A 22,558-nucleotide genomic window follows, 5' to 3' on the forward strand; every position below is an offset into this window, starting at 1 on the left:
CAAGTTTGAAAATATCTTCCTGTTATAACACATAAACCTATTAAAATACACTGCTGTATTCCCAATTCATTAACAACAGCTCTACTTGTTCCATTGTACACTTTTGTCTTTGCAAAGTAATAATAAAACCCTGAATAACAATTCCTCCTGCTGCATCCTCCTGAGGGGACAAGATGGCAGCATCTGAGGCCATGGCACTTTGTCACTGTAGTGTAATATTTACTCTTTCCACTTTTTTAACTTGTTTATGGGCCCAGTTCAACAAGTTAAAAAAGGGCTGTGAATGCCCTTCCACAGCCTCTTCATCTGCTGTGGGAAGCGCTGATGAACCAGAATAAGATTTTTATGTACACACAGATTCTCACGATTGTGCTCCTCAACATCAAAGGTCTGAAAACCTGCATGTGCCTCAGGTGAAACTCCCAGAGCCTTAAAACACATCCCAATGTAGACGTCGTCGATGGGGAAGAAAGGAATGACTCGTGAAACTGAATATAAGGGTTGCAGCAACGCTCCAGAGAAAAGAAAGCCACCTCCACCAGCATAAGCAGGGTATGGACCATCATAGAAGCTCAGAGGAATGTAGTACTTGCTATTAGGGTCTCTGTGAGGATTTGCTGGGCTTATGACATGTCCAACATACAACTGAGATGCCTTAGAAGCCTCCAAAGACTGCAGGTAGCTGAGCAAAGCTGGTGTGTTGACAAATACGTCATCATCCCCACTAAAGACAAAGGAGACATGAGGACACTGTTTCAATGTCCACTGGAGGAACATGTTCATTTTGAGCGTCAGGTTCAAGGAGTCATAGAAGTCCCACTGCAGAAGGTCCCCAAAGTGCTGTGCTTCAAACGACAGCAGTGGGCCAAGGTCAGGGTCACCCAGCGGGGAGCCACCCAGGAGGAACACTGTGCGCACTCTCAGTGCATTGCCATTTGTCTGAGAGCGGCTGGTGGAGCCACCTTTATCCATATACACCCCCTCTTGGCCCCAGGTCTCCCTCACTGCTTGTCTTTGCTCAAAGTTCCCAGGAGTTGACTTGATGGCGAACAGCAGGAAGGTCTCGTTGGCTCCCTCCTTGTCAACGGAGATGCACTTGTTGGGCTGACTGGTCAGGACTGGAGAGTACCTGCAGTTCATGACCTGCAAGAAGTTCTGGAATAAGATAGGGTAGGAGGTGAAGTCGTGCACATTAATTTTCAGAAGCTCCTGAATGGTTTCCCTGCAGTGGGGCCAGTGAGAGTCGTGTCTGAAAAGGTCTTCCCCCTTGTCCAGATTCTTGAGGGCCATGTACAGCAGACGGTTCCAGTACGCTCCATTTTGAGGGATGGTCTGTCTGAGGTATTCAGAAACAGACGTACCATAGACATTGGGGTGAGGTATGGTGATGCTCTTGTGTTTGGAGGACTGTATTTTCACATCACTGTCATGGACCTGGACCCTGGTATGCTTCAGGTTGTCCCCTCGTCCAGCCCTGACACGGTGATTCGTCTCTAGGTGCATGGTCAAGTAGATGATTATGAATACAGTGGTACAGAAAACCATAGCAATGAGGTTTTGAATGCGTCTCATTGGCTCAAGTAAGTAAACCAAGCAGCACGTCCCTAGATACAGCTCATATTTCAGGGAAGACCGTCTTGGGACCTATAGTCTTGAGGTTACTCATCCAGCAGCTGGCACAGTAGATGTACCTGCCAACAAAAACAATACAGAGACAACACCTTTTAAGTAAATCAACACACCACAAACTGTATAGCTTGATAGAGTATTAGTTGTCCTTTTATTGAAGCTATGCGTGTCACTCAGCCTAACATCAAACTGCAGATTCACTCCTTGATTGTTTTAGCTGTAAAACTGTGTAACGTAACGACACTATTGCACCAGAAAAGGTAAAAACCATCTCTGGCAAACAGAAGGCACCATGGAGAAACTGTCAGAAAGGCTGAGCACAAATGGAGGAAACAGTCTTCTGATTCATTGAGATGTTTAGAGGCTTTGCATTTACAACACTGAATTAACCAACTTTTTCTCCAACATCATCAGCAGGGATATCCTCAGTCTTTGTATTGTTTGCCACTGTTGAGAACTAATCCCTGAACATGATCAGAACCTGACTTTCTAACTTAAAGCTTTTTTTGTGCGAACTCCAAACTCCTCAATGTCAAACAATGCAACCAGGCCACGGCTGCAGCCACACACAAACAATATGAGTTGACTGTCAACATTCACAGGAACATACAGTATTGTTCAAAATAATAGCAGTACAATGTGACTAACCAGAATAATCCAGGTTTTTAGTATATTTTTTATTGCTACATGGCAAACAAGTTACCAGTAGGTGCAGTAGATTCTCAGAAAGCAAACAAGACCCAGCATTCATGATATGCACGCTCTTAAGGCTGTGAAATTGGGCAATTAGTTGAAAGGGGTGTGTTCAAAAAAATAGCAGTGTCTGCCGTTGACTGTACAAACACAAAACTATGTTGTACAAACGTTTTTGTTTCTAGGATTTAGCAATCCTGTGAATCACTAAACTAATATTTAGTTGTATGACCACAGTTTTTTATAACTGCTTCACATCTGTGTGGCATGGAGTCAACCAACTTGTGGCACCTTTCAGCTGTTATTCCACTCCATGATTCTTTAACAACATTCCACAATTCATTTACATTTCTTGGTTTTGCTTCAGAAACAGCATTTTTGATATCACCCCACAAGTTCTCGATTGGATTAAGGTCCGGGGATTGGGCTGGCCACTCCATAACATTAATTTTGTTGGTTTGGAACCAACACTTTGCTCGTTTACTAGTGTGTTTGGGGTCATTGTCTTGTTGAAACAACCATTTCAAGGGCATGTCCTCTTCAGCATAAGGCAACATGACCTCTTCAAGTATTTTGACATATGCAAACTGATCCATGATCCCTGGTATGCGATAAATAGGCCCAACACCATAGTAGGAGAAACATGCCCATATCATGATGCTTGCACCACCATGCTTCACTGTCTTCACTGTGTACTGTGGCTTGAATTCAGAGTTTGGGGGTCGTCTCACAAACTGTCTGTGGCCCTTGGACCCAAAAAGAACAATTTTACTCTCATCAGTCCACAAAATGTTCCTCCATTTCTCTTTAGGCCAGTTGATGTGTTCTTTGGCAAATTGTAACCTCTTCTGCACATGCCTTTTTTTTAACAGAGGGACTTTGCGGGGGATTCTTGAAAATAGATTAGCTTCACACAGACGTCTTCTAACTGTCACAGTACTTACAGGTAACTCCAGACTGTCTTTGATCATCCTGGAGCTGATCATTGGCTGGGCCTTTGCCATTCTGGTTATTCTTCGATCCATTTTGATGGTTGTCTTCCGTTTTCTTCCACGTCTCTCTGGTTTTGCTCTCCTTAGTGATTCACAGGATTGCTAAATCCTAGAAACAAAAACGTTTGTACAACATAGTTTTGTGTTTGTACAGTCAACGGCAGACACTGCTATTTTTTTGAACACACCCCTTTCAACTAATTGCCCACAGCCTTATCATTATATTATTCATTATCATGAATGCTGGGTCTTGTTTGCTTTCTGAGAATCTACTGCACCTACTGGTAACTTGTTTGCCATGTAGCAATAAAAAATATACTAAAAACCTGGATTATTCTGGTTAGTCACGTTTTACTGGTATTATTTTGAACAATACTGTACTAATCCACCTGCTGTTTGGACAACCAGCCAACTAGCTTCTTCAGAAATGTTTTTACTTACTTGACATGGATGTATTGAAAACTGACAATGGCTCACATTTGAAAAGTAGCCAAACCTGTTTCAACTGAATAACTTTATAAATATAAATGGCCTTTTGCACAGACTCCAGTCTGTCCCTAGACAAAGCCACAGAGCTGACACTCCACTGATAAATGATATTATCAGTACTGAGTCAGGTAAAACTAGTTTTGGTGCAGCTTTTAATACTGCAGACCATAAAAACCTTCCTGACAGACTGTCTTAACTCATTTTAATGCTTGTTATTTTTAACAATGAAAGTTTCCCCTTGCCTCTATAAATCACTTTGAATTCCCTCTGTGTATGAAATGTGTTAACATAACGCAGCCTGTTATCAACAGGGCCTATTACTGTATATCACAATGTTTGCTGGTATAGGCTACAATACAAGTACAGGAACACTTTCTGAGCTTGTTTTCAATGCTGCCATGTGAGGTGACAATTAAAACCTAGATATAAATAAATCTACTCAGCTGGGACGAGTCACTTTAACACAGACCAACTGGCTTTGTACAAATAACACGACAACTCCGGAGGGACCTCACTGATTAGACAGCGGCACGATCAATTAAAAACGCATCGGTTTTAATTTAAACAAGACTGAAACATGGAAAACATTGCATCTCATCTTTACCAGAGTCCTTCCATCGTGGTGAGACGTTTATACGAATTCATTCAAGTGTGACTCGCTTATAATTGGATAAACCTGCCGTGACTTTACAGACAACCGAGTTACAAAGACACCTTCAGCCTGGAGTTCAACAAGTCAGTTTAGTCATAAAAAATGGGCATTTAAGGTTTTGTAAAATACTTACTAAACCCAGGATGAACACGCGGAGAGCCAAAGCTTTAGTATATTTCCGAAGTAACAGAGGGACAAGAAAGCCAAGCCCAGCCGATAAGAGGACCGCTACATAAAATCTGCATCAAGCAGTTCTACACTCCTTATTTTCTGTAAAGTAACTGGAACCGCGGTGCTTGGCTGCAGATGCAGGTGAGTACATGTGACCAGGTGATCACACAGCAGTGCATGCAGGTGGAGGCCACGCCCAGGATGCTGCACGCAAAACAGGTTTATTCAGACGTTTGACAGGAAACATCAGTGATGTACACATGATTCAAGACCAAAATCATGATACATTAGCACAGTGTTCAGATCAGTAAAGTTCCTTTGTTATCAATGTATTGCTTCTGGTGTAGGCCTTTTTCAGCCTGCTAAGATGACAACTCAGACAATTAACAAAACAAAACACACTTGAGAATGAACTCCTATACAGTGAAAAACGGCTATTCTAGTTCTCATCCATACCAAATCATGCAAATGTTTACAAAGGTGATGAGCTTTTTTTCAGTTTCTTTTGTGGAATAAAAGCACTTTAAATGGATGTGACAAACACAAGTAGCAAATTAGTTGATGTGCTTCTAAAAGCAAGACTTTTTGTCATCAAATCTAGCTGTTCGCGTCCTGAGAACTTTTCGGTATAAGGCAGAGGGGGTATGTGCTGTGGCATAACCTCAGAAACTCTTGGCCTTTCTGCTGGGAGAGGAGCTCTGCAACTGAGATGAAGTGCTGTTTAATTAAATGTGCCCTGATATGACCTACAGTACACTCAAGCACTCTAAATAGTTTGGTCAATTTAGTTTATTCTAAAGCACATTCTGAAAAACATTGTATAGATCAAGTGAATTTTCATCCTCTCACCCATTTTATAGCAATGAAGTTAAATAAAACCTTTGTTACATAAATGTGCTGGTATAACTTTCCAGTACTGCAGCCCAGTTATGAATATTAACTAATATCGGGCCAATACCTGCATAACATTAATTTACAACTAACATACCGTGTGCAGTGTGCACTCAGGAAAATAGTGTTCATATCTACAAAGACCTTATATAATGTTTGGAGGTTTGAGTTGATCAGATTAAAAACAAAACACAAAATACTGCAGGTGGTAGGAAAGAATCACACTCTCTGTGAAGGGCTAATGGTCAAAAAATTAAGATTGCTGCTAGAATGGAAGTAAGAGGCTCAAGCCAAAAATGGAGGATGCAAGTTGGTTGTTGAGGAAGGACAAGCAGGAGATAAAGTCAGCGAAGGTCACTCTCATCTTCTTGTATGGTTTTCTTAATGCGGAGAAGCATAGTGGTGAGCCACTGGTCCAGTCGGGAAATGGTGTCGTACTCCTTCACCTGAGACAGGAGCAGCAGATATTACAAAAACAACACACACAAAAGAAAAGACAGAAAAGTTGGGTTGTAGAGTGTGGCATTTTGGTCTGGTCTTTATTATTTTATTTAAAACATAATAGCTCAAAACAATATTTGGACAAATGTGTTTTCAAATCTTTTGAACTAGATGTTAATCTTCAAGGTCTCAGTATTCATTTACTGGCATCATCTACAAGTAGTGCTGAAAGAAAATTGTCCACTCACTGCATCAGTGTAGGCGTCCATATTCTGTTCTTCATAGGCATCTAGAAGTTTCTGGTTAGATATAAAACATGTTTACAATAATGCTGAACATCACGAAGCCTGAAAAAAATACATCCTGAGGGTTAAACGCAATCTGAACTAAACAACAGACTATAATGCACTGTGTCTGAATAAGGGGTGTTTTATATTTACAATCTAACGTTTGTTTTCGATTAGTATATGGATATTAGTAGGGTCAACCAACAGCTTTAAGTGAAAACAGTAAGAGAGCGCAGAGCGGCAGGAAACAGAGCAGTAGTCTTAAGTTAAACTTCTTCCCATCAGCCTTCCCTCTCTGTATTTACAAGCTTCTTCTGTGTTTTTGTGTGAGGATTTTAGAGCTTACCTTCAACAGTTTGCATTCTCTCGAGTCTGAAAACGCCGGAAACATTTCTTCATACTTCTGCACAGCAAGCTGGGTAGAAAGAAGATGAATGTTAGAACGGTTGCTCACGTTACAGTTGCTGTACATGATTAGTCTGTGTTACAGCTTACTTTTGCGTTCAGCATGTCTACGCAGAAGTGACAGAGCGCTGCCTTGAAGAAGTGGTCCTTGGCACTGTATTTCAGAAGCGTACTGTCCATTGCATGGGTTCCAACCTAAAGTCAGAGTACACTTAATGTCTGTTTGTTTAGTGGAGGTCAGTAAAGATGATGGCAACAAGCTGAGCATTATCTCACCTGTTCATAGATCTCAATAGCCTTTGGGTACTGCTCCAGCTGAGCAGCATAGGTTGCTACTTTCAGAAGGCACTTGTTTGCTGAACTGAGAAGAAAAATCATAAAGCATCCAAGATATCAGGGATCAAACGCCACTAAAAAGGCATGAAAATAAAAAGAAAATGCATAAAGTAAAGCCAAACAAAAAGGGAAAAGCATCAGATGAAAACAAAAGAGAATATTTCTCATTCAAAATACCTGGTAGATTCTTCACCTTTGTAATAATCTGCCGCTTGTTCATAATGAGCAATGGCCTGGAATGGAAATCGGACTAAATTGGACATAAGGTGTATACAGAACTATTATCAGCTAAATTAGAGGCAAAACTCTGCCCTGGAGTTCACAGGTACAGTAATAATCACTAAACTGACAGAGTTAAATAATATAACCTTGTCAATGTCCACCAGCTCTGTCTCATATATTTCAGCAATGGTGATGTGATGTTTTGCTGCGATGGTAAAGCGCCCCTACATCAAAACACAAATATGTTACAAAACAAATCATGTACAAAACATAAGATGGCTTTTTCAAATGAAGAGTTCCCTGTTCATAAACTCACCATGTCTGTGTATATCTCAATAGCTTGGTTTAGGCAGTTTATGGCCTCTGTTGAGAAAAATAACAATATTTAGAAAACCTCAGAATCTGCTTTATTGGCCAGGTGTTGGACACGAGGAATTTGACTCTGGTACAGTGGCTCTCAATGTGCATGTACGTATCCCCATGCAAGGCAACAGCAAGGGGCAAGTAAACAATGAACCAACGTAAGGCTGTGTAGTATAATGTCAAACTTGGATTCCAAAATCAACCAGTTGTGAGAAGTGCAAGGTTCGAGGCAGCAGTGTTACTGTGTTTAACAGATGATAACCACCGGGCTTGACATCATTATTTATTTACACATCTTTCCAGTACAATGCCTTCAATTGTCCATGTCCTCATTTGCCTACTGCACAGTGTTGGATGATCTGTGAATGATGCTGTTGAAGCTCTTCATCTGGAACATTTTAATGGCATGAGATGCCATTGGCTTTATGTGCATGGTCCAGTGGAAATGACTCAGCAGCTTGCAAACAGGTCATTACAAGTGTGCTTCAGCAGTTGTATATCCTGAGGGTGGTGATGAGGAATGATTACCTTGTGGATCTGCTTTTTTGAAGGCATTTCCAGCATCTATGAAGTTAGTTGCTGCATCATGTTTGCTCTGCATCTGCAGGTGAAGGCAAGCAGCTTGGGAGAATGCATTTCCTGCAGCTGAAAAAAAAAACCCTGCATGTTAGCAGGCTGAATGTCTATATTAGGAAAAAGGCATTCATTACACTTATTCATTCAACCTGCAATAATTATTCTTACCACACCAATTTTTGGCCATTTTGAACATGTTGGCTGCCCTCACATACAGGTCGCAGGCCTCTTCCTGCTTGGAGGAACTCCTGTGTGACAGCACACATTTAGTTCAGCAAGGAGTCTTCATTTACTTCTTTTATTCTAAGAACATTTTGGTTTAGAGTTAACACCCTTTGCCACTCAAGTATCATAGTAGCTTGAGTCAATCATTAGTACTACATATTGATTTGGGGCAGACTGCATGACAGAGAGGATTCCTCTGTTCACTTCACTCAGTGCTTTTGTTAATATGATAAGCATGTGGCCACTGTTCACGCAAAACATATAGCTTCTGGGCATGCATGTATTTCTGATCTGGAAAAAAAAAACATACAGTTAAATGTCTGGATTGTTATATGGATTTTGTTGGTGGGTGGGGGCTTATTTTGGGTACTAACTTATTGCTAAATCTGCTGCAACTCACAGATCCATTCCACTCAGCTACTGTAAACAAACGTAGCTGATATGTGATGTGCACCGAGTGACCTTACAACATTTCCCCGGTGGATGGCGCCATAGAAGCAATGCTCCAGCCAATATTCAGTGTCCCTTACCTTAAAGCGCGATTCACTTGAAATATTACACAACCTGTTAAAGTCATCCTCAACCAGACATCACAGCGTTATGTAACTGGGCAATGTTTACTCCTCTATACAGCTATATCTTAGATATATACTTAGTTATGTGTTCAGCAATGATCCGTGGGACGATAACGTCTCTTATGCAGCTAACGTTAAACATATGCAGCTAACGTTAAACATATGCAGCTCTTGAGCACAGTCGCTTAATTGACCGCAACAAATAGACGTTACATACAAAGCAGATCAGTGTTGTTAATCATTTGTTTTTGTCAGGAAGACAGGACAGATAGCCACAACCTTCCGCTTAGTTGGCCCTTAGCTTGACAAAATTAGCTGAACAGCAGCTAACTAACATACTCACCCAAACAGCGATCCAAAAAAGGACTGCGATGACTTTAGTTTCTTTTCGGCCTCGGCGATTAAAGCAAGTGCTTCCTTTTCTTTCCCGCTATTGTCCATTTTCGTGTCGCTGCTCTAATTTTGAGGAAGAATAAAGAAATGCTAACGTCAACAAAATTGCTAACTACGGGCAGCTGCAGCAATGGATTCGCCTTGTCACATCATCAGTCGCAAAGTATACATTACCTCTGTCATGTGACACGGAAGCGGCAAAAACACTGTAGCTGCCTTCAGGTGTTCTTCGTAAACTTCAGTTTCTTTTTCTTCTTCTTCTGTATTTTAAAGCAGTGTAGACACAGCTTGGTGTATTACCGCCCTCTATATGTATGTAATATGCAATGCGGTAGTTTAGTTTAATATCCCTTCATATCCTTGAGTATAATCCCTGTGGTTTCTATAAGAATAAATGCTTTTCCTAATAGTGGGTTGAAGGCTCCTTGTGACTTCATTTTTTCCATTTTAACACTCCCTTACACTATCTTCTTTGATTTTAATTGTGTATTCAACTTTCCCATCCAGACATTTAATATCTATTTCTTTATTCCTTAAAGCTGACTTTACAATACTGTCTGCAATTTCATTGCCCCTATCCCCACTTCAATTTTCATAATCCCAAAGATATATAGATGTTGATTGACTTTACAGTTGAATTAGAAGTGGTTCAGAGACCAGACAATGTATCACTGTTGAAATTGATAGCTGAAACATGACTTCTGTTTAATTCACTAACTATTGATCCCATTGTAGCTCATATAGTCTATGTACCACACAAATATTACTGTACCTCACCACAGCCTACAGAATATTACCATGATGCTAAACACTATCAAATAACTGCTTTTCAGTTATATAATTTGCAGCCTATCTCTTTGCCAAATATATGGAAACATCTTATAATAATTTAATAGCCATAAAAAATTATGAACCTACCTGGGACTGAGCTACAAAAATATTTCCTTGCCTCTTTGTCAACATCAGTGAGCATCAGACCAGACCTGTAAAGCACACATTGTATATTCAGAATCAGAATCAGCTTTACTGGCCAGGTGTGTTGGACACATGACGAATTTGACTCTGATACAGTATAATGCTTAAGTTGTCCTATTAATCTTAAATGTTATGCACAATAATATTGTTGGACTGATTATTTGAACAAGCAAATGATAAGTAAATGGTGTAAAGACTGTTGTAGAAGTACAGCATTTTTTTTACTTTTCTCTCAGGATGCTCAGGATAAAACTTTTAGAGTTGTGGTAGTTTTTCTGAACCCTGTATCATTCAGTGTATTATACTGTATGGTTATGTTATGTTACAACAATTAGTTTTTATTCACAAGAAATATGTATTGTGTATATGTATATGTAAAGAAGTCAAACAAAAAAAAGAAAGAAATTTAGTATGCCTCTTTTATCTTAGGGGTAAATCAAACCAGTGATCACTGAGTTTTCCCCCACATGGCCACATACAAACTTACCCCAAATTAGTAAAATTAATTCCAACAGGTAGCATAGCACTGACAATAACATCATGGATCATTAGAATCCTCTCACAACCACATGTGGCAGACACATTGGCTTTAAGCAGTCAAAACAAACAGGTATTGTGCTCCGGGGAATCCAGCACCGATGAGCTGATGATTCACTGCCCCAGGGGGCTTCACTGGCCAGCTGCTTGTAGGTTAGACCTGGCCAGGTAAAACAGCAGGTCCCTGTACAGGAACATCCCCAGACATGCAGTAATCTCAGGCCCTGTATTTTCTCCACATCATCTAGTCACAGTGCAGCAGCAGGAGGTAAAATACATCCACAAAACTGCGTGCACTCAAAAAAAATCCTACTTTTAAAATGGCACTGGTGGATATCAGGCAAGCTCACATGAACGTGCAGCTGCCTTGAGAATATTACCATTCAAGGAAATCCATAAACTATCATAACAGACTTTACGTTGTTAGAAAAAAAGCCTTGTGAGTGAGAGTTTGCAAGACTTGTATAAACTGAGTTGCATCTGCAAAGAAGTACTAGAACATCTAATTTTTTGAGCTTTGGTCACGTTTAAGATGATAATTCACCATTGTAACATTGTAGATAAGTCAAGAAACAAGAAAAAGCATGCCATGGGCTCTTTAAGGTCTTAATTCAACATCTGCAGCATTTAGGTCTGAACACTGATTGTGCTCATTTTAAAATGTAGCCGTTTATTCCTTCTCAAGTCATTTTAATGTAGACATCTTTTGTTCACTTGTACTGCATGATCTTATGCTTTGGGTGAGATGTCCAGGCATTTTCCTGCTCTGAAAGAGAAGAGAAAACATTATGTGACTTTATTCAATAAACATCTGCACCACTAAAACTTTACTAAAGGTTTTAGGGTCCCCCTTCACTTGAAAAAGTGGCATTCCCAAATATGAAACTGTCATAACTAGTTAGAGAGTTTAAAAAAAACTGCATAACTGACTGGCTATGTTGTAAGGGGCAAGTTCTAGTTTTCGAAGTAGTCGATGTGAGATAAACTAGCCTGCAGTCTGTTAGTCATTGGATGCTTTCTAAGTAGATTTGACTTAAGGTTTGCTGGCTGGCTTTTTGTTGAGCTTTCAGAAACTGAAGTGCTTGTTCAAATTCTATAAACAAAAAGCACTAGACCAATTTCATCAGGAGAACAGTTTTCTGAGCTTGTCGCACAAAATCGTAAACCTTCAGCAAAGTACACGTCGATAAGGCACAAACAGGCAAAGGTGCCACAGATTTCAATCAGGCAAAACGGAAGTCTCCTGTTTCCTGCCTGTAGTTGGGTCCTGTACAGGAGCCCGTGCGAGGCTGTCCTGGAGACCCCGCGCTGCCTGCACCTCTATCGTCTCGGGTGAGTTTGTTACAATGTAGCAATTTATCTATTAATCGGAATTACCGTAACAGAGCTGCAATATTTGCGTACTGCAGACAACCCGCAGATTGCACCGCTACCGCAATCGAAATGCCACACCGCTGCACGACCCGGCAAACACTGTCATTTTCCAACGAATTCCCAAGCATATCCCCCTCATCCAAGAGTATTCCAACATTAACTCATATTTTGCTTGCAAGAAGAGATAGCTCGCTACGCAATTGCATTTACACTACTTAACAAACAATATTGACTTGTCGTGGTTAAATCGAGGTGCCGCTTTGCACTTTGAGTATTAAAATTCTGTCACTCGCTGGTTTGTTTTGAATGTCAAAGGCTCAAGCTGTTAGCTGTCCGTCTGAATATTGTTGATAGCTTGTTGGCTTAGCAGGCTAGGTAGCTAGGCTAATGAAACTCAACATAGTCGCATCAAAATGCTTGGAAAAGAGGTGAAACAGGTTTTTGAAATCAAACATTTTACTAAATTAGAGTCTTAAGACAATGATGTAGTTGTGAAATAATGCGTATTTAACGATTTGGCAAAATGTGCACGGGGAGCTATTTCAAAAACACCATTTAGCATGTAGCAAGCCGCTTGCAGCGTCTCCATTCATATCCTGCGCACTGGCTGTGCTCTAACCGAGTAATGGCTACGATCCGCTGCTGTTTTAGAGCGGTAACCCCGGATATGTACCTTACATAGCCTCGGTTGTATGTATCCGTAAAGTATTTGGTGACTTTTTGTATTTGTGTTACTGGAAGTGTTATGCAGAACTTCTGAGACGTTATAAATTAAGCAAGAGCCCGCACTAGAAATCTTTTCAGGCTGTGTGAAAACCGCGCGTTTTCGGTTTGTTGTCTATTTCCATCCCCTATTTCTCTGTGTGTAGCAGACATATCTACTGTTTAATGTCTCGACGAGTTTGTAACAGAAGGCTTTCTTGTTACTGAACGTATATATGAAAACATGACCTGTTACAACTGATGATAATATTGGCTTTATATGTTAAGATGCTATTTTTAAAAATGTGTATTAGGAACTGACGTCGTATTGTTGTTATTGTAGTATTTGAAGTCCAGCAACCTTTGATAGTTGCCTCTGTGGTGGTTGTATTCTCACAAGACCCACAGCAAACTCGAGAGATGGCTAACAGCAATAGGTGGTGTAATGTTTTGAGCCATTGCTCATAATGTGAATGTGCACACAGTGACTGAGCGAATTAAAAAGCTGGAATTGATTTTTATCAAAAATCTCTACCCATATAGATTAGCCAGAAGAGTTAGAGTTCCATATTTGGTCTGTGGTGGATTTTTGAGGACAGTAAATAAAGTTATTGTTTAAGAACTAGCCATAATTATGTAGGTAATCAACTGAAAAGTCTGAACAATCTGAAAGCAATATATTAATTACTGTTATTTTATATATTATTATTTGTGTGTGCATGTGTAGGTCTGTCTTTCACAGTATGTAGTACATCATTAACACACCCCTAGAAAGAGTTTTATTCCTGTAAGGAGCATCCGTGCTGAAAATGTGATGATACTGTGCTTTGCTGAAAAAACAAATCCACAAATGTAATTTTTTGACAATGGAATGATTGTTAATAATAATCACATAATCTTACTCATTGTCACACCAAGGCAGATGAGCACTTGATTAAAAAGTCTTGCAGTTTTGTAGACTCCTGACAAAATACACACATCAAAATACTATAAATCAGCACTGAAACCTCACTGTACCAATAAACAACCAGGGCGCTAAATATGAAGCCAAACTGTCACAACATTTGGTGTTGTAATAACAATATAAAATAAATGTAACTGTGTATAGATAAGTGATAATATTATGCACCTTTGAAAGTTTTTTTTTTAGCAGACTGTTAGCAATTAAACTAATTATCGCTAGACTAAAACTTGTTTGATCTTTAACAGTTGTCATGGATGATGAAGACGGCAGGTGCCTTCTAGATGTAATTTGGTAAGTCACTGCTGAAAATGTGCAAGATCGGTTTGATATCGCAGACTGGTTTTGTCATTTGCCTTGTCTTATGCTGTTGTGAATCACGTTTTTCCTGCAGTGACCCAGAAGCTCTCAATGACTTTCTTCATGGATCTGAGACCCATGTAAGTAAGAGAGAAAAACGTGAGAAAAGTCACATCTGGTAGGCTTGTGATTTCTAGTTATAAAAAATGGGTTTGTAGTTTCTGTAATGAGGAGCCTTGATTGTGCATGTTTTATTTGGATCTTACATGACTCCATACCTAAGTCACTTTCAGATTATATGTTGATGCACCCTCTAACCCACATTCCTCACTGCTTTCATTTACTGTTTTTTCTACTTAATGAGTATCTTTACTTTTTGAATGCCCTCTTTATGGTTTCAACCTGCCTTCCCTTTTTATTAAGCTAATTTTCAAAATACGAAATGTTAATACTAATGCTTCCCGACTCTGTGTTATCCCTATCGCCTTGCTCCCCTGATGCTTATCTTTTTGCTGATTCTTACATGATGTGGGTTCTCTGGACTGTGTTCTGTCCTTTCCTTGCCCTCCTCCTCTGTTTGATGGTCTGTATGTTTCTATGTCCTGGTGGCTTTTGCCTGTTGGTTTGGGTGCCTTTGGTTTCTGTCTGTCCTATCCTGGGTGGATGTGTCTATAGTTGGACACTGACGACCTTTTGGATGGTTCGAGTGATCCCTCCAGCTCGTTCTTCTCTACCACTGGGGTGAGTAAAATCCCCCAATCCTGCTCCTTCTTTTTCCTATCCATCTATGTAGCATGCATCTCCAAATACCTTTCCTTTCCATGAACATATCTTCACTCTACAAGCTTTGATTTGTCACATCTTGACAAGAGGTTTTTCTGTCATTTTCATATGTGCAAGTCTGTGTTAGCACTGTTAAATTCCTTGCCATAACATAAAGCTATCAAAATTATTCATCACCTGGTTTCACCTCTTTCTTTTCCTCCTGTCCTTTAAGGGCCATGTTTCAGAGGTCCAGCCTGCAGTCCAGCTGTCGGCCAATGAGTCGGCAGGCCTGCCCAGAGTCAGTGTTGACCTGGACTTCTTGGAGGATGAGGACATCTTGGGAGGATCCCCAGGCGGTGAAGGTGGGAGCAATGGCATTGGGACAAATCACGAGCCATGTGACATCCTGCAGCAGAGTTTGGCTGAAGCCAACATCACAGAACAAAGCTTACAGGAGGCAGAGGCTGAGCTGGACCTGGGCTCCTTTGGAATTCCAGGCCTTGCGCAGGTGGTTCAGACGCTGCCTGAAGCCAGCCTCTCTGCGGCTGGAGGCACTACTGTTGGAGTAGGCATAGGTGTTGGTGTTGGGGGAGCAGCAGCAATTTTCCCTGGGTCAGCCCCGAGCACCACTGCTACGCCTCCCAATGCTACAGCAGACATGCTGGGGTCAGTGCTTGCCCAGCAGGGCCTTCAGCTTCAGCCCCAGGTTATGAACAAGGCCATTAGTGTTCAGCCATTTATGCAGCCTGTAGGCCTGGGAAATGTGACGCTTCAACCCATTTCAAGTCTTCAAGCTCTTCCTAATGGGAGTCAGTCTGGACATTTGGGTATTGGACAGATTCAGGTTGTTGGTCAGCCTACAGTCATGACTATCAATCAGTCTGGGCAGCCAATTCTGGCTAAAGCCATGGGTGGTTACCAGCTGCATCAGGCTGGGCCTGAGGTGTCAGGTGCTGGTTCTCAGGCAGCGCTTGGAGGCTCAGGAGGTGGACTTCTGATCCAAGGTAACAAAGCCACTTTGGGCTCTCCAGCTTTAAATGGACCAGCTGTTTGTGTCAGCAGCGCAAACAGCAGTGGTGGTGGTACAGTGGCTGCTCCTGCTGGGCTTGTGGGATTTGGCAGCACCCCTCTAACTTCAGCAATTGGACCCCAGACGCAAACTCAAGGCCAAATCATGCAGAATGTGATCATCCAGCGCACACCAACACCCATTCAGCCTAAACCTCCTCATGGGGGAGCCATCCAACCCAAACTCTTCAAACAGCAACAACAGCAGCAGTCAGCACCACAACCCCTGCAAAACGATGCCCACAAGGCTCTAGGGTTGCAGCAGCTTCCAGTTTCTGCCGCTCAGAATGTAGCCTTCCTGACAGGAAAGCCAGGTTCTAATGTTGTCCTGAGTACTCAAGCCACAACACAAGGCCCTCAGTTTCAACAGACCCTATTCAAGCAACAAGCAGGACAACCATCTGGCAAGCCCCTCAGTGTGCACTTGTTAAACCAACCAGGCAGCATCGTTATTCCCTCTCAGACAGTTCTGCAAGGTCAGAACCACCAGTTTCTCCTGCCACAGCTACAGGCAGGTGGACAGATCCTGACCCAGCACCCTGGTGGCCACATCATAACTAGCCAGGGTCCTGGTGGACAGCTCATAGCAAACCAGATTTTAACTACAAACCAGAACATCAACCTGGGACAGGTGTTGACTTCACAGGGCCACCCTGGGGCTGCCCACATTCTCTCTGGGCCCATTCAGCTCCAGCCTGGCCAGATGGGCACGCCCACCCTCTTTCAGATGCCTGTCTCATTGGCTCAGAGTCAAGGCCAGACACAGACCCACACAGTCTCAGGTCATGCTCAGACAGTCATACAGGGCATGCCAATCCAGAACTCTCTGACCATGCTGAGTCAGGTGGAGGGACTGAGCCCCGCACTCAGTGTTCAGCCAGCCCTTCAACCTCAGCCAGGTGGAGTCCCCAGCAGCACCAGCACAGGAGTAGCAACTATGGCTCAAGGCCAGCCTGGAGAGTGTGTTACTGTGCTGGGTAGCTCAACAGACCAGACTGCACATCCCACTCAGCAGCATGTGCCGCAGTCCTCTCTGCTCGCCATGCAACCGCCTTCCTCTGTGTCCACAGCTACCACAGTATCCTCCTCTTCTCCGTCCATGTCTGTGTCCACCTCTTCCTCTGTCACAGCAGTGGGGCTGGTCCCCCCCCAGGCTCAACACAGTCCAGGGAGGTTACTGCTCACCAACCAGGGCTCCAGCATGATCTTGAGCCAGGAGTCTTTGCAGATGTTCCTGCAACAGGTTTGTGTTCCGCTCATAGCATGTTTGCTTTAATTATGTATGTTTAACATGTATAAATAACATGCACGGAGTGATATCCTGGTCTGACCTCTTTGGTTTACTATTTTATTCCCCTTTCCCTTCAATCCCCTACCTCCTTTCCTCCCTCGTCCTGAAATGGTAAATGTACTCTTATCAGGAACGACACCACCAAACAGAGAATGAGTCAGAGTCAACCCCCTCTGTGGGCGTACCAGCGTCTGTAATCATCAGCAGCAACAGCATCACTGCTCCGGCCCCCTCTGTCCATGACAGCCAATTAACTGACTCTTGGGTGGGTCAGAGCGACAGTCCTTCCCCTGGCCCCTCCCACATGACAGCAGTGGTAAAGCAGGTAGAAATGCCCCTTTATGTTAAGCCCCACCCACTTGTTACTGCTGCTGCCGCCACAAACGTTAGGGTATCTGACCTTTCCCTGTCACTGATCTCTGCTTCTCTTCTACATTAGTCATTGCTTCTACAGCTCTCATCATTGCTATGCAGTGCTTAAGTGCAAAAATTAACTAATTGCTTGCAGCTTCTGTGTGTTTCCAGCATTTCTTTGCAATATCTAGAGGCATGTTCAGTTGTCTATATGTATTGTGAGTCAGCCTCTGTGCTGTTTTAATATTTAGCTTTATGTACCTCTATAGGATTTGGGACTTGTAATCAATTGCCATGTTTACTTTTTTTTAACAAATTTTGTATGATTTTCATCCATTCTGTATAATTTTAACAGAATCCTAAAACTCTGCACATGTCTAATTGAAGAGCTATCAGGGTACTAAGTGCAACTTCTTCACCTCTTTACTAACACTGCTCAGTCAAATTCAGTCATCTGCTACATTACTGACCATTTACTGATCAATCAGTCCACACCTCTCGATCATGGACTTCTCATTTAGGCTCTTATGTACTGTGCCACCACCCTTTGTAACCCCTAGTCTGACCACTGTATTGACTCCCAAACCAAAATTACATGCTCCCCGACTCTCGTCCCTGAAGTATTCAGGTCACTTTACCACCACAGGCCCACAGATCTTGACCGCTTGGTTTTATCAACTGTTTTTCTTTTTGGCTCACCAGATGACCATTGCTCCCTTTTTATGTGCAATCCTCCTCAAATGCTAGACAAAATCACCGGGCTTCTACTCCTTTTACTTCAGCAACTACTAGTAGTGATGGGCCGATCCACATTTTTTCAGTTCTGATCCAATTCCGATACAAATTCCAATACCAGAGCTCTTTCATTGCAATAAAACAACCAACATTAATAAACAAAATGTAAAATATGAGTAAAGATGGATGAGTGCAACCACTAGACGGTCAGAGGCCGAGGAGATGCTCTTCTCCAAATTATTGCACTTGTACAAATCTCCACTTTGGGCTAGAAATAAACATGTGGCTTTGGTTTTGTAAGATTTCACATTTACCATTTAAAATGTAGCCAACATTAGGGCATTAATAATTTATTATTAATTTTTTTTAAATCTGTGTTGCCTAGCTTTGTATGCAGGGTCCAGTAAAGTGGCAAATGAGGGGAACACATCTGAGGTTTAAATATCAGTTGTGAAGTTCATGGCTTTAACATCTAACTGCGCCACTGTAATGACTCTTGGTTGTATAGTTTAGGTACAACAGTCTCTGAAATATATTTTCTGGGTGGCAGATGGTACCTGGGCTCTAAATGCTCCAACAGGCTGGGAATCCGACATTTTCCACTAGAGATAGTGGTTGGTCATCGAGTATAATGAATTTGAGCAACTTCTCTATAATCCCTTTAGCCTTTGGGGTGTCTACTGGAAGTTTATGTGTTTGTAGGTGCTTGATTAAATTGGTTGTATTGTACAACTCAACTGTAGTTCCACCCCGCAGCACACATTACAAGTAGCTGTCTTGCTTTTCAGTGCTCCCATACTAAAGTATCTCCAAACAAATGACATTTTGGTCAAACCAAGGGGTAATGTTATTTGCTCACTCCACAGGTTTATGGTAAGATGTGGAATGGAATATGGATCGATAACGTTACTCATGTTAAATTATGTTAGATTATGGGTGGGTTCATAGTCCAGTGCAAGCTGCGGACTGGAATATGGATCGGCCCTGTCCGTCCGGTATCCAGTGAGTGAATCACGTCAATATCGGACCAAATGTCGATATAGGATTGGATCGGGCCCATCTTTAACTACTAGATGTAATTTAAACTCTAACACTTTGCTTTTTGTATTGCTTGTTATTGTTTTACCCACGTCTGTGTAATTTGTATTGGGGCTGGGCGATAATTCTATATTTTTGTGTACAGATTTTCAGTGGAAGTTTTGTGTGTGTATGCTTAAGTGATCGTTTGTTAACATGATACTGCTGTGTTATTGAACAGTTTCAATCAGTTTGAGATTAAATCCAACAAAAAAGTTGAGGGGATTGTTTTACACATGTGAAGTTCTGTCTTATGCAGTACATAACAGACAAACGCTATCATAGTTTTAAACACCATTTTAAGTGCAAATAATTGTGCATACATTTCATATAATAAATATTGTTGTGTAAAAGATTTTTAATTAAGATTGTGATATAGCCATATCGCCCAGCCCTATTTTGTATCTAGCATTAAATCTTGGACCGTGTACTAGAATCACATTAATATATGCTGTGTGTATGTAGAACTTTTAGTGTGTGTGTGTGTGATTTTTGTGCTTGATGTCCTAATTTCCTGGTATGAAAGTACTTTCCATTCTTGAAATAGAATTGCGTATCAATATATTGCGATTATACTTCTTCAGGTACCGTCCAGTGGACATCAGCAGCCCCTGAAGATCCAGGGCTTGTCCCCCTCAACGGCCTTGACCACTCATGCTGCAGCACCCCCGGTGGTGGACAGCCCTCAGCCTTCCCAGTCTCCTCTCACTCTGAGCCAACAGATGCAGTCACCACACCATCAACAGCAGTCACGTCCTCCCTCCCAACCTCAGCCACAGTCTCAGTCTCAAACTCCCTCTCGCTCCTGTACACCTTCCTCTCACCCTCCACTCTTTATTGTCCATAACCAAATAGCAGAGTCCCCCCAACCAGCACCACAAGGCCAGCCACAGCAGGCACATATTCAAGTTCAGCTTCAGCCCCAGCCACAGCCGGCCTCTCAGCCTGCCCCTTATCAACAAGAGATGCCTTCCGTGTCACAGTCGCCCAAACCTCCGCTTCCACCACCTGCACAGCACCAGTTCACTGTGCCTCCTGTCAGCACTTCTGCTACGGCTGTAGTGAAAGCCCAGGTTCCAATCCAGGGCCTGACAGCAGAGCAGCAGCACCACCTGCAATTAGTAGTAGCACAAATTCAGACCCTGTCAGGCATCACCCAGCCATCTCCTCAGCAGAAACAGCTGCTGGAGAAGCTGCATCAGGTATTGTCCCTGTTCAGTTTCAGTTTAATGAAAGTCACTGTAATCTGCCTGTAAATGTGTGCTATAAAAAGATAAGCTCGTTTGCAATGTTTTAATGTTACAGCTTGTACTACTGTAGAATGTAGTTGATGATTAGATTGGTGATCAGCATATCAGTACAAATCAGGAGGCTTCAGGAGCCAAACTAGTTCATTTAGATCATTGTCCTGTGTACAAAATTATGTGTCCAAACTGTCCTGGTGTGTTTTCAGGTCCAACAGAACATCTTGCTGCAGGCCAAACAGTCTCAGCCTCAAGCCACTAGTCACTTCAGCTGCCAGCAAGACGTGCCTGTTGATAAAGTAGTGATTGCATCATCGGCCAGCTCTGGTACGCCCGCTCAGCTTCCTGCTGTGCTGCAGCCGACGTCAGTGCTTGTGAAAACTCCCGCTACAGGTTAGACACAGGTTACCACTAATGATGCTTTAAACTGCTTGACTCTGAACACACCTTAAAGTCTTTCTGTTTGTAATTTGTTTTAGCATCAAGTGACTTACAGGTATTCTCAGGAGCCCAGGGAGCGGGTGGAGCAGTAGTAAATCAGACAGTCACTCCTGTCAGCCTTACCCAGCCTGCACAGGTAGGTAACATTATGCAGCCTATTAATCCTGTGACATGCATGGTGGTTATTGTGTGTTGTCATGTGCTAGCTGTTTTTTCCCAACATTTAATACAGAATTTTACAGTGATAGTTTTTTGCATTTCTTTTATGAATTTTGGTAGTATCTAAGCTTCTTTCTTATTTTACCCACAGGTTCAGCCAAAGCCAGGAGTGATCAGCTCAGTTGGAGGGATGACTCTGGGGAAAGGTGGCATGCAGATACAGGTGTTAGGAGCTAGTGTGACTCAAATGCCTGCTCCACAGCCTCCAGCTCCAGTTCAGACTCAGGTAAAGGAGTGTCACTGCGTTTGCCTCTGAAACTGCCTCTAATAGTTGAGCTCCAGCCTGATGATTTTAATCCTTGGTTTTCATCTCTTTACTTAACATCACAGTCAACAACAATGAAGATGCCTTTCAGTGCAGAGCCCAGCAAAGAAGCTAGGTATGTAGAAAACATTTTAATGAATTATTTTAACTGGGTCATAATTACATTTATGTGAATAGTATTATACTTTACCTTATATACTCCATATTGCAGGATGCTAGAACAGCTGAGGAAACAGCAGGGTTCAGTGCTTCACCCAAACTACAGTGCTCCCTTTCATTCTTTTGAGGACACACTGCACAGACTGCTGCCTTACCATCTCTACCAGGGAACTGCCAACTCTTCTCAAGACTATCAAAGAGGTAACAAACTCCAGAGCTTCTCATGCAGGCACTGTACAGTTGACTACCCTTTTCCCAAATTCAAGATCTTTATGAACACTTTGGTTGTCTTGTGCACAGTGGATGATGAATTTGAGAGGGTCTCCTGCCAGCTGCTGAAAAGGACCCAGGCCATGCTGGATAAATATCGCTACCTGCTTTTTGCAGAGTCTAAAGTAAGTTTATAAACCAGCATTTGCACTTTACACCTTTTTGCTGTCTTCTTTGTCCTGAGTTGAATTTGAACTGATTATCTTTGACTTTCGAACATGAGCAGAGACTGGGCCCCTCGGCAGAGATGGTGATGATTGATCGGATGTTCATTCAGGAGGAGAAGATTGCGTTGAGTCAGGACAGGATTTTGGCCAAGGAGAGACCAGGTACCCTACCACTGTCTGTGGCCATGGTTTTTGATTGTCTTGATCTAAATAAGACATTCGGGTGTATTTGTGTGCTAATGATATAATTCTGTTTATTTTCTTGCAGAGGAATTTGTGGCAAACGTGCGCATGTTGGAGAGTGTAATTTCCTC

At 42.1% G+C, this 22,558-nt stretch overlaps 3 protein-coding genes across 3 annotated transcripts in view; 1 reads left to right on the top strand and 2 right to left on the bottom strand.

The window, feature by feature from the left end:
- Nucleotides 1–241: 241 nt before the first annotated feature.
- On the bottom strand, nt 242–5,310 carry b3gnt2l (UDP-GlcNAc:betaGal beta-1,3-N-acetylglucosaminyltransferase 2, like). The gene is made up of 2 exons (XM_020614711.1): nt 4,589–5,310; nt 242–1,691 (listed from the first exon to the last, which is right to left on the bottom strand). Exon 2 carries the CDS (start codon nt 1,570–1,572, stop codon nt 259–261), a length of 1,314 nt encoding a protein of 437 aa, XP_020470367.1. The 5' UTR covers nt 1,573–1,691; nt 4,589–5,310; the 3' UTR covers nt 242–258.
- Nucleotides 5,311–5,404: 94 nt separating this feature from the next.
- Nucleotides 5,405–9,606, bottom strand: napab (N-ethylmaleimide-sensitive factor attachment protein, alpha b). The gene is made up of 12 exons (XM_020614712.1): nt 9,515–9,606; nt 9,291–9,403; nt 8,316–8,395; nt 8,100–8,216; nt 7,525–7,571; nt 7,355–7,432; nt 7,164–7,219; nt 6,927–7,011; nt 6,741–6,845; nt 6,592–6,660; nt 6,207–6,257; nt 5,405–5,963 (listed from the first exon to the last, which is right to left on the bottom strand). Exons 1-12 carry the CDS (start codon nt 9,521–9,523, stop codon nt 5,862–5,864), a joined length of 912 nt encoding a protein of 303 aa, XP_020470368.1. The 5' UTR covers nt 9,524–9,606; the 3' UTR covers nt 5,405–5,861.
- Nucleotides 9,607–14,137: 4,531 nt separating this feature from the next.
- The window catches only part of bicra (BRD4 interacting chromatin remodeling complex associated protein), an 11,458-nt gene continuing 3,037 nt past the window's right edge, over nt 14,138–22,558 (top strand). Inside the window, exons 1-14 of the mRNA XM_020614713.1 lie at nt 14,138–14,183; nt 14,284–14,329; nt 14,865–14,930; nt 15,187–17,265; nt 17,444–17,638; nt 20,064–20,681; nt 20,933–21,116; nt 21,203–21,300; nt 21,475–21,609; nt 21,714–21,763; nt 21,860–22,008; nt 22,108–22,202; nt 22,304–22,406; nt 22,513–22,551. Of these exons, the coding sequence (XP_020470369.1) occupies nt 14,143–14,183; nt 14,284–14,329; nt 14,865–14,930; nt 15,187–17,265; nt 17,444–17,638; nt 20,064–20,681; nt 20,933–21,116; nt 21,203–21,300; nt 21,475–21,609; nt 21,714–21,763; nt 21,860–22,008; nt 22,108–22,202; nt 22,304–22,406; nt 22,513–22,551 (3,898 nt within the window). The 5' untranslated portion in view covers nt 14,138–14,142. The remainder of the gene's footprint in view (nt 14,184–14,283; nt 14,330–14,864; nt 14,931–15,186; nt 17,266–17,443; nt 17,639–20,063; nt 20,682–20,932; nt 21,117–21,202; nt 21,301–21,474; nt 21,610–21,713; nt 21,764–21,859; nt 22,009–22,107; nt 22,203–22,303; nt 22,407–22,512; nt 22,552–22,558) is intronic.

Source organism: Monopterus albus, unplaced genomic scaffold (genome assembly GCF_001952655.1).
Source record: "Monopterus albus unplaced genomic scaffold, M_albus_1.0 scaffold150.1, whole genome shotgun sequence".
NCBI classification, from domain to species: domain Eukaryota; kingdom Metazoa; phylum Chordata; class Actinopteri; order Synbranchiformes; family Synbranchidae; genus Monopterus; species Monopterus albus.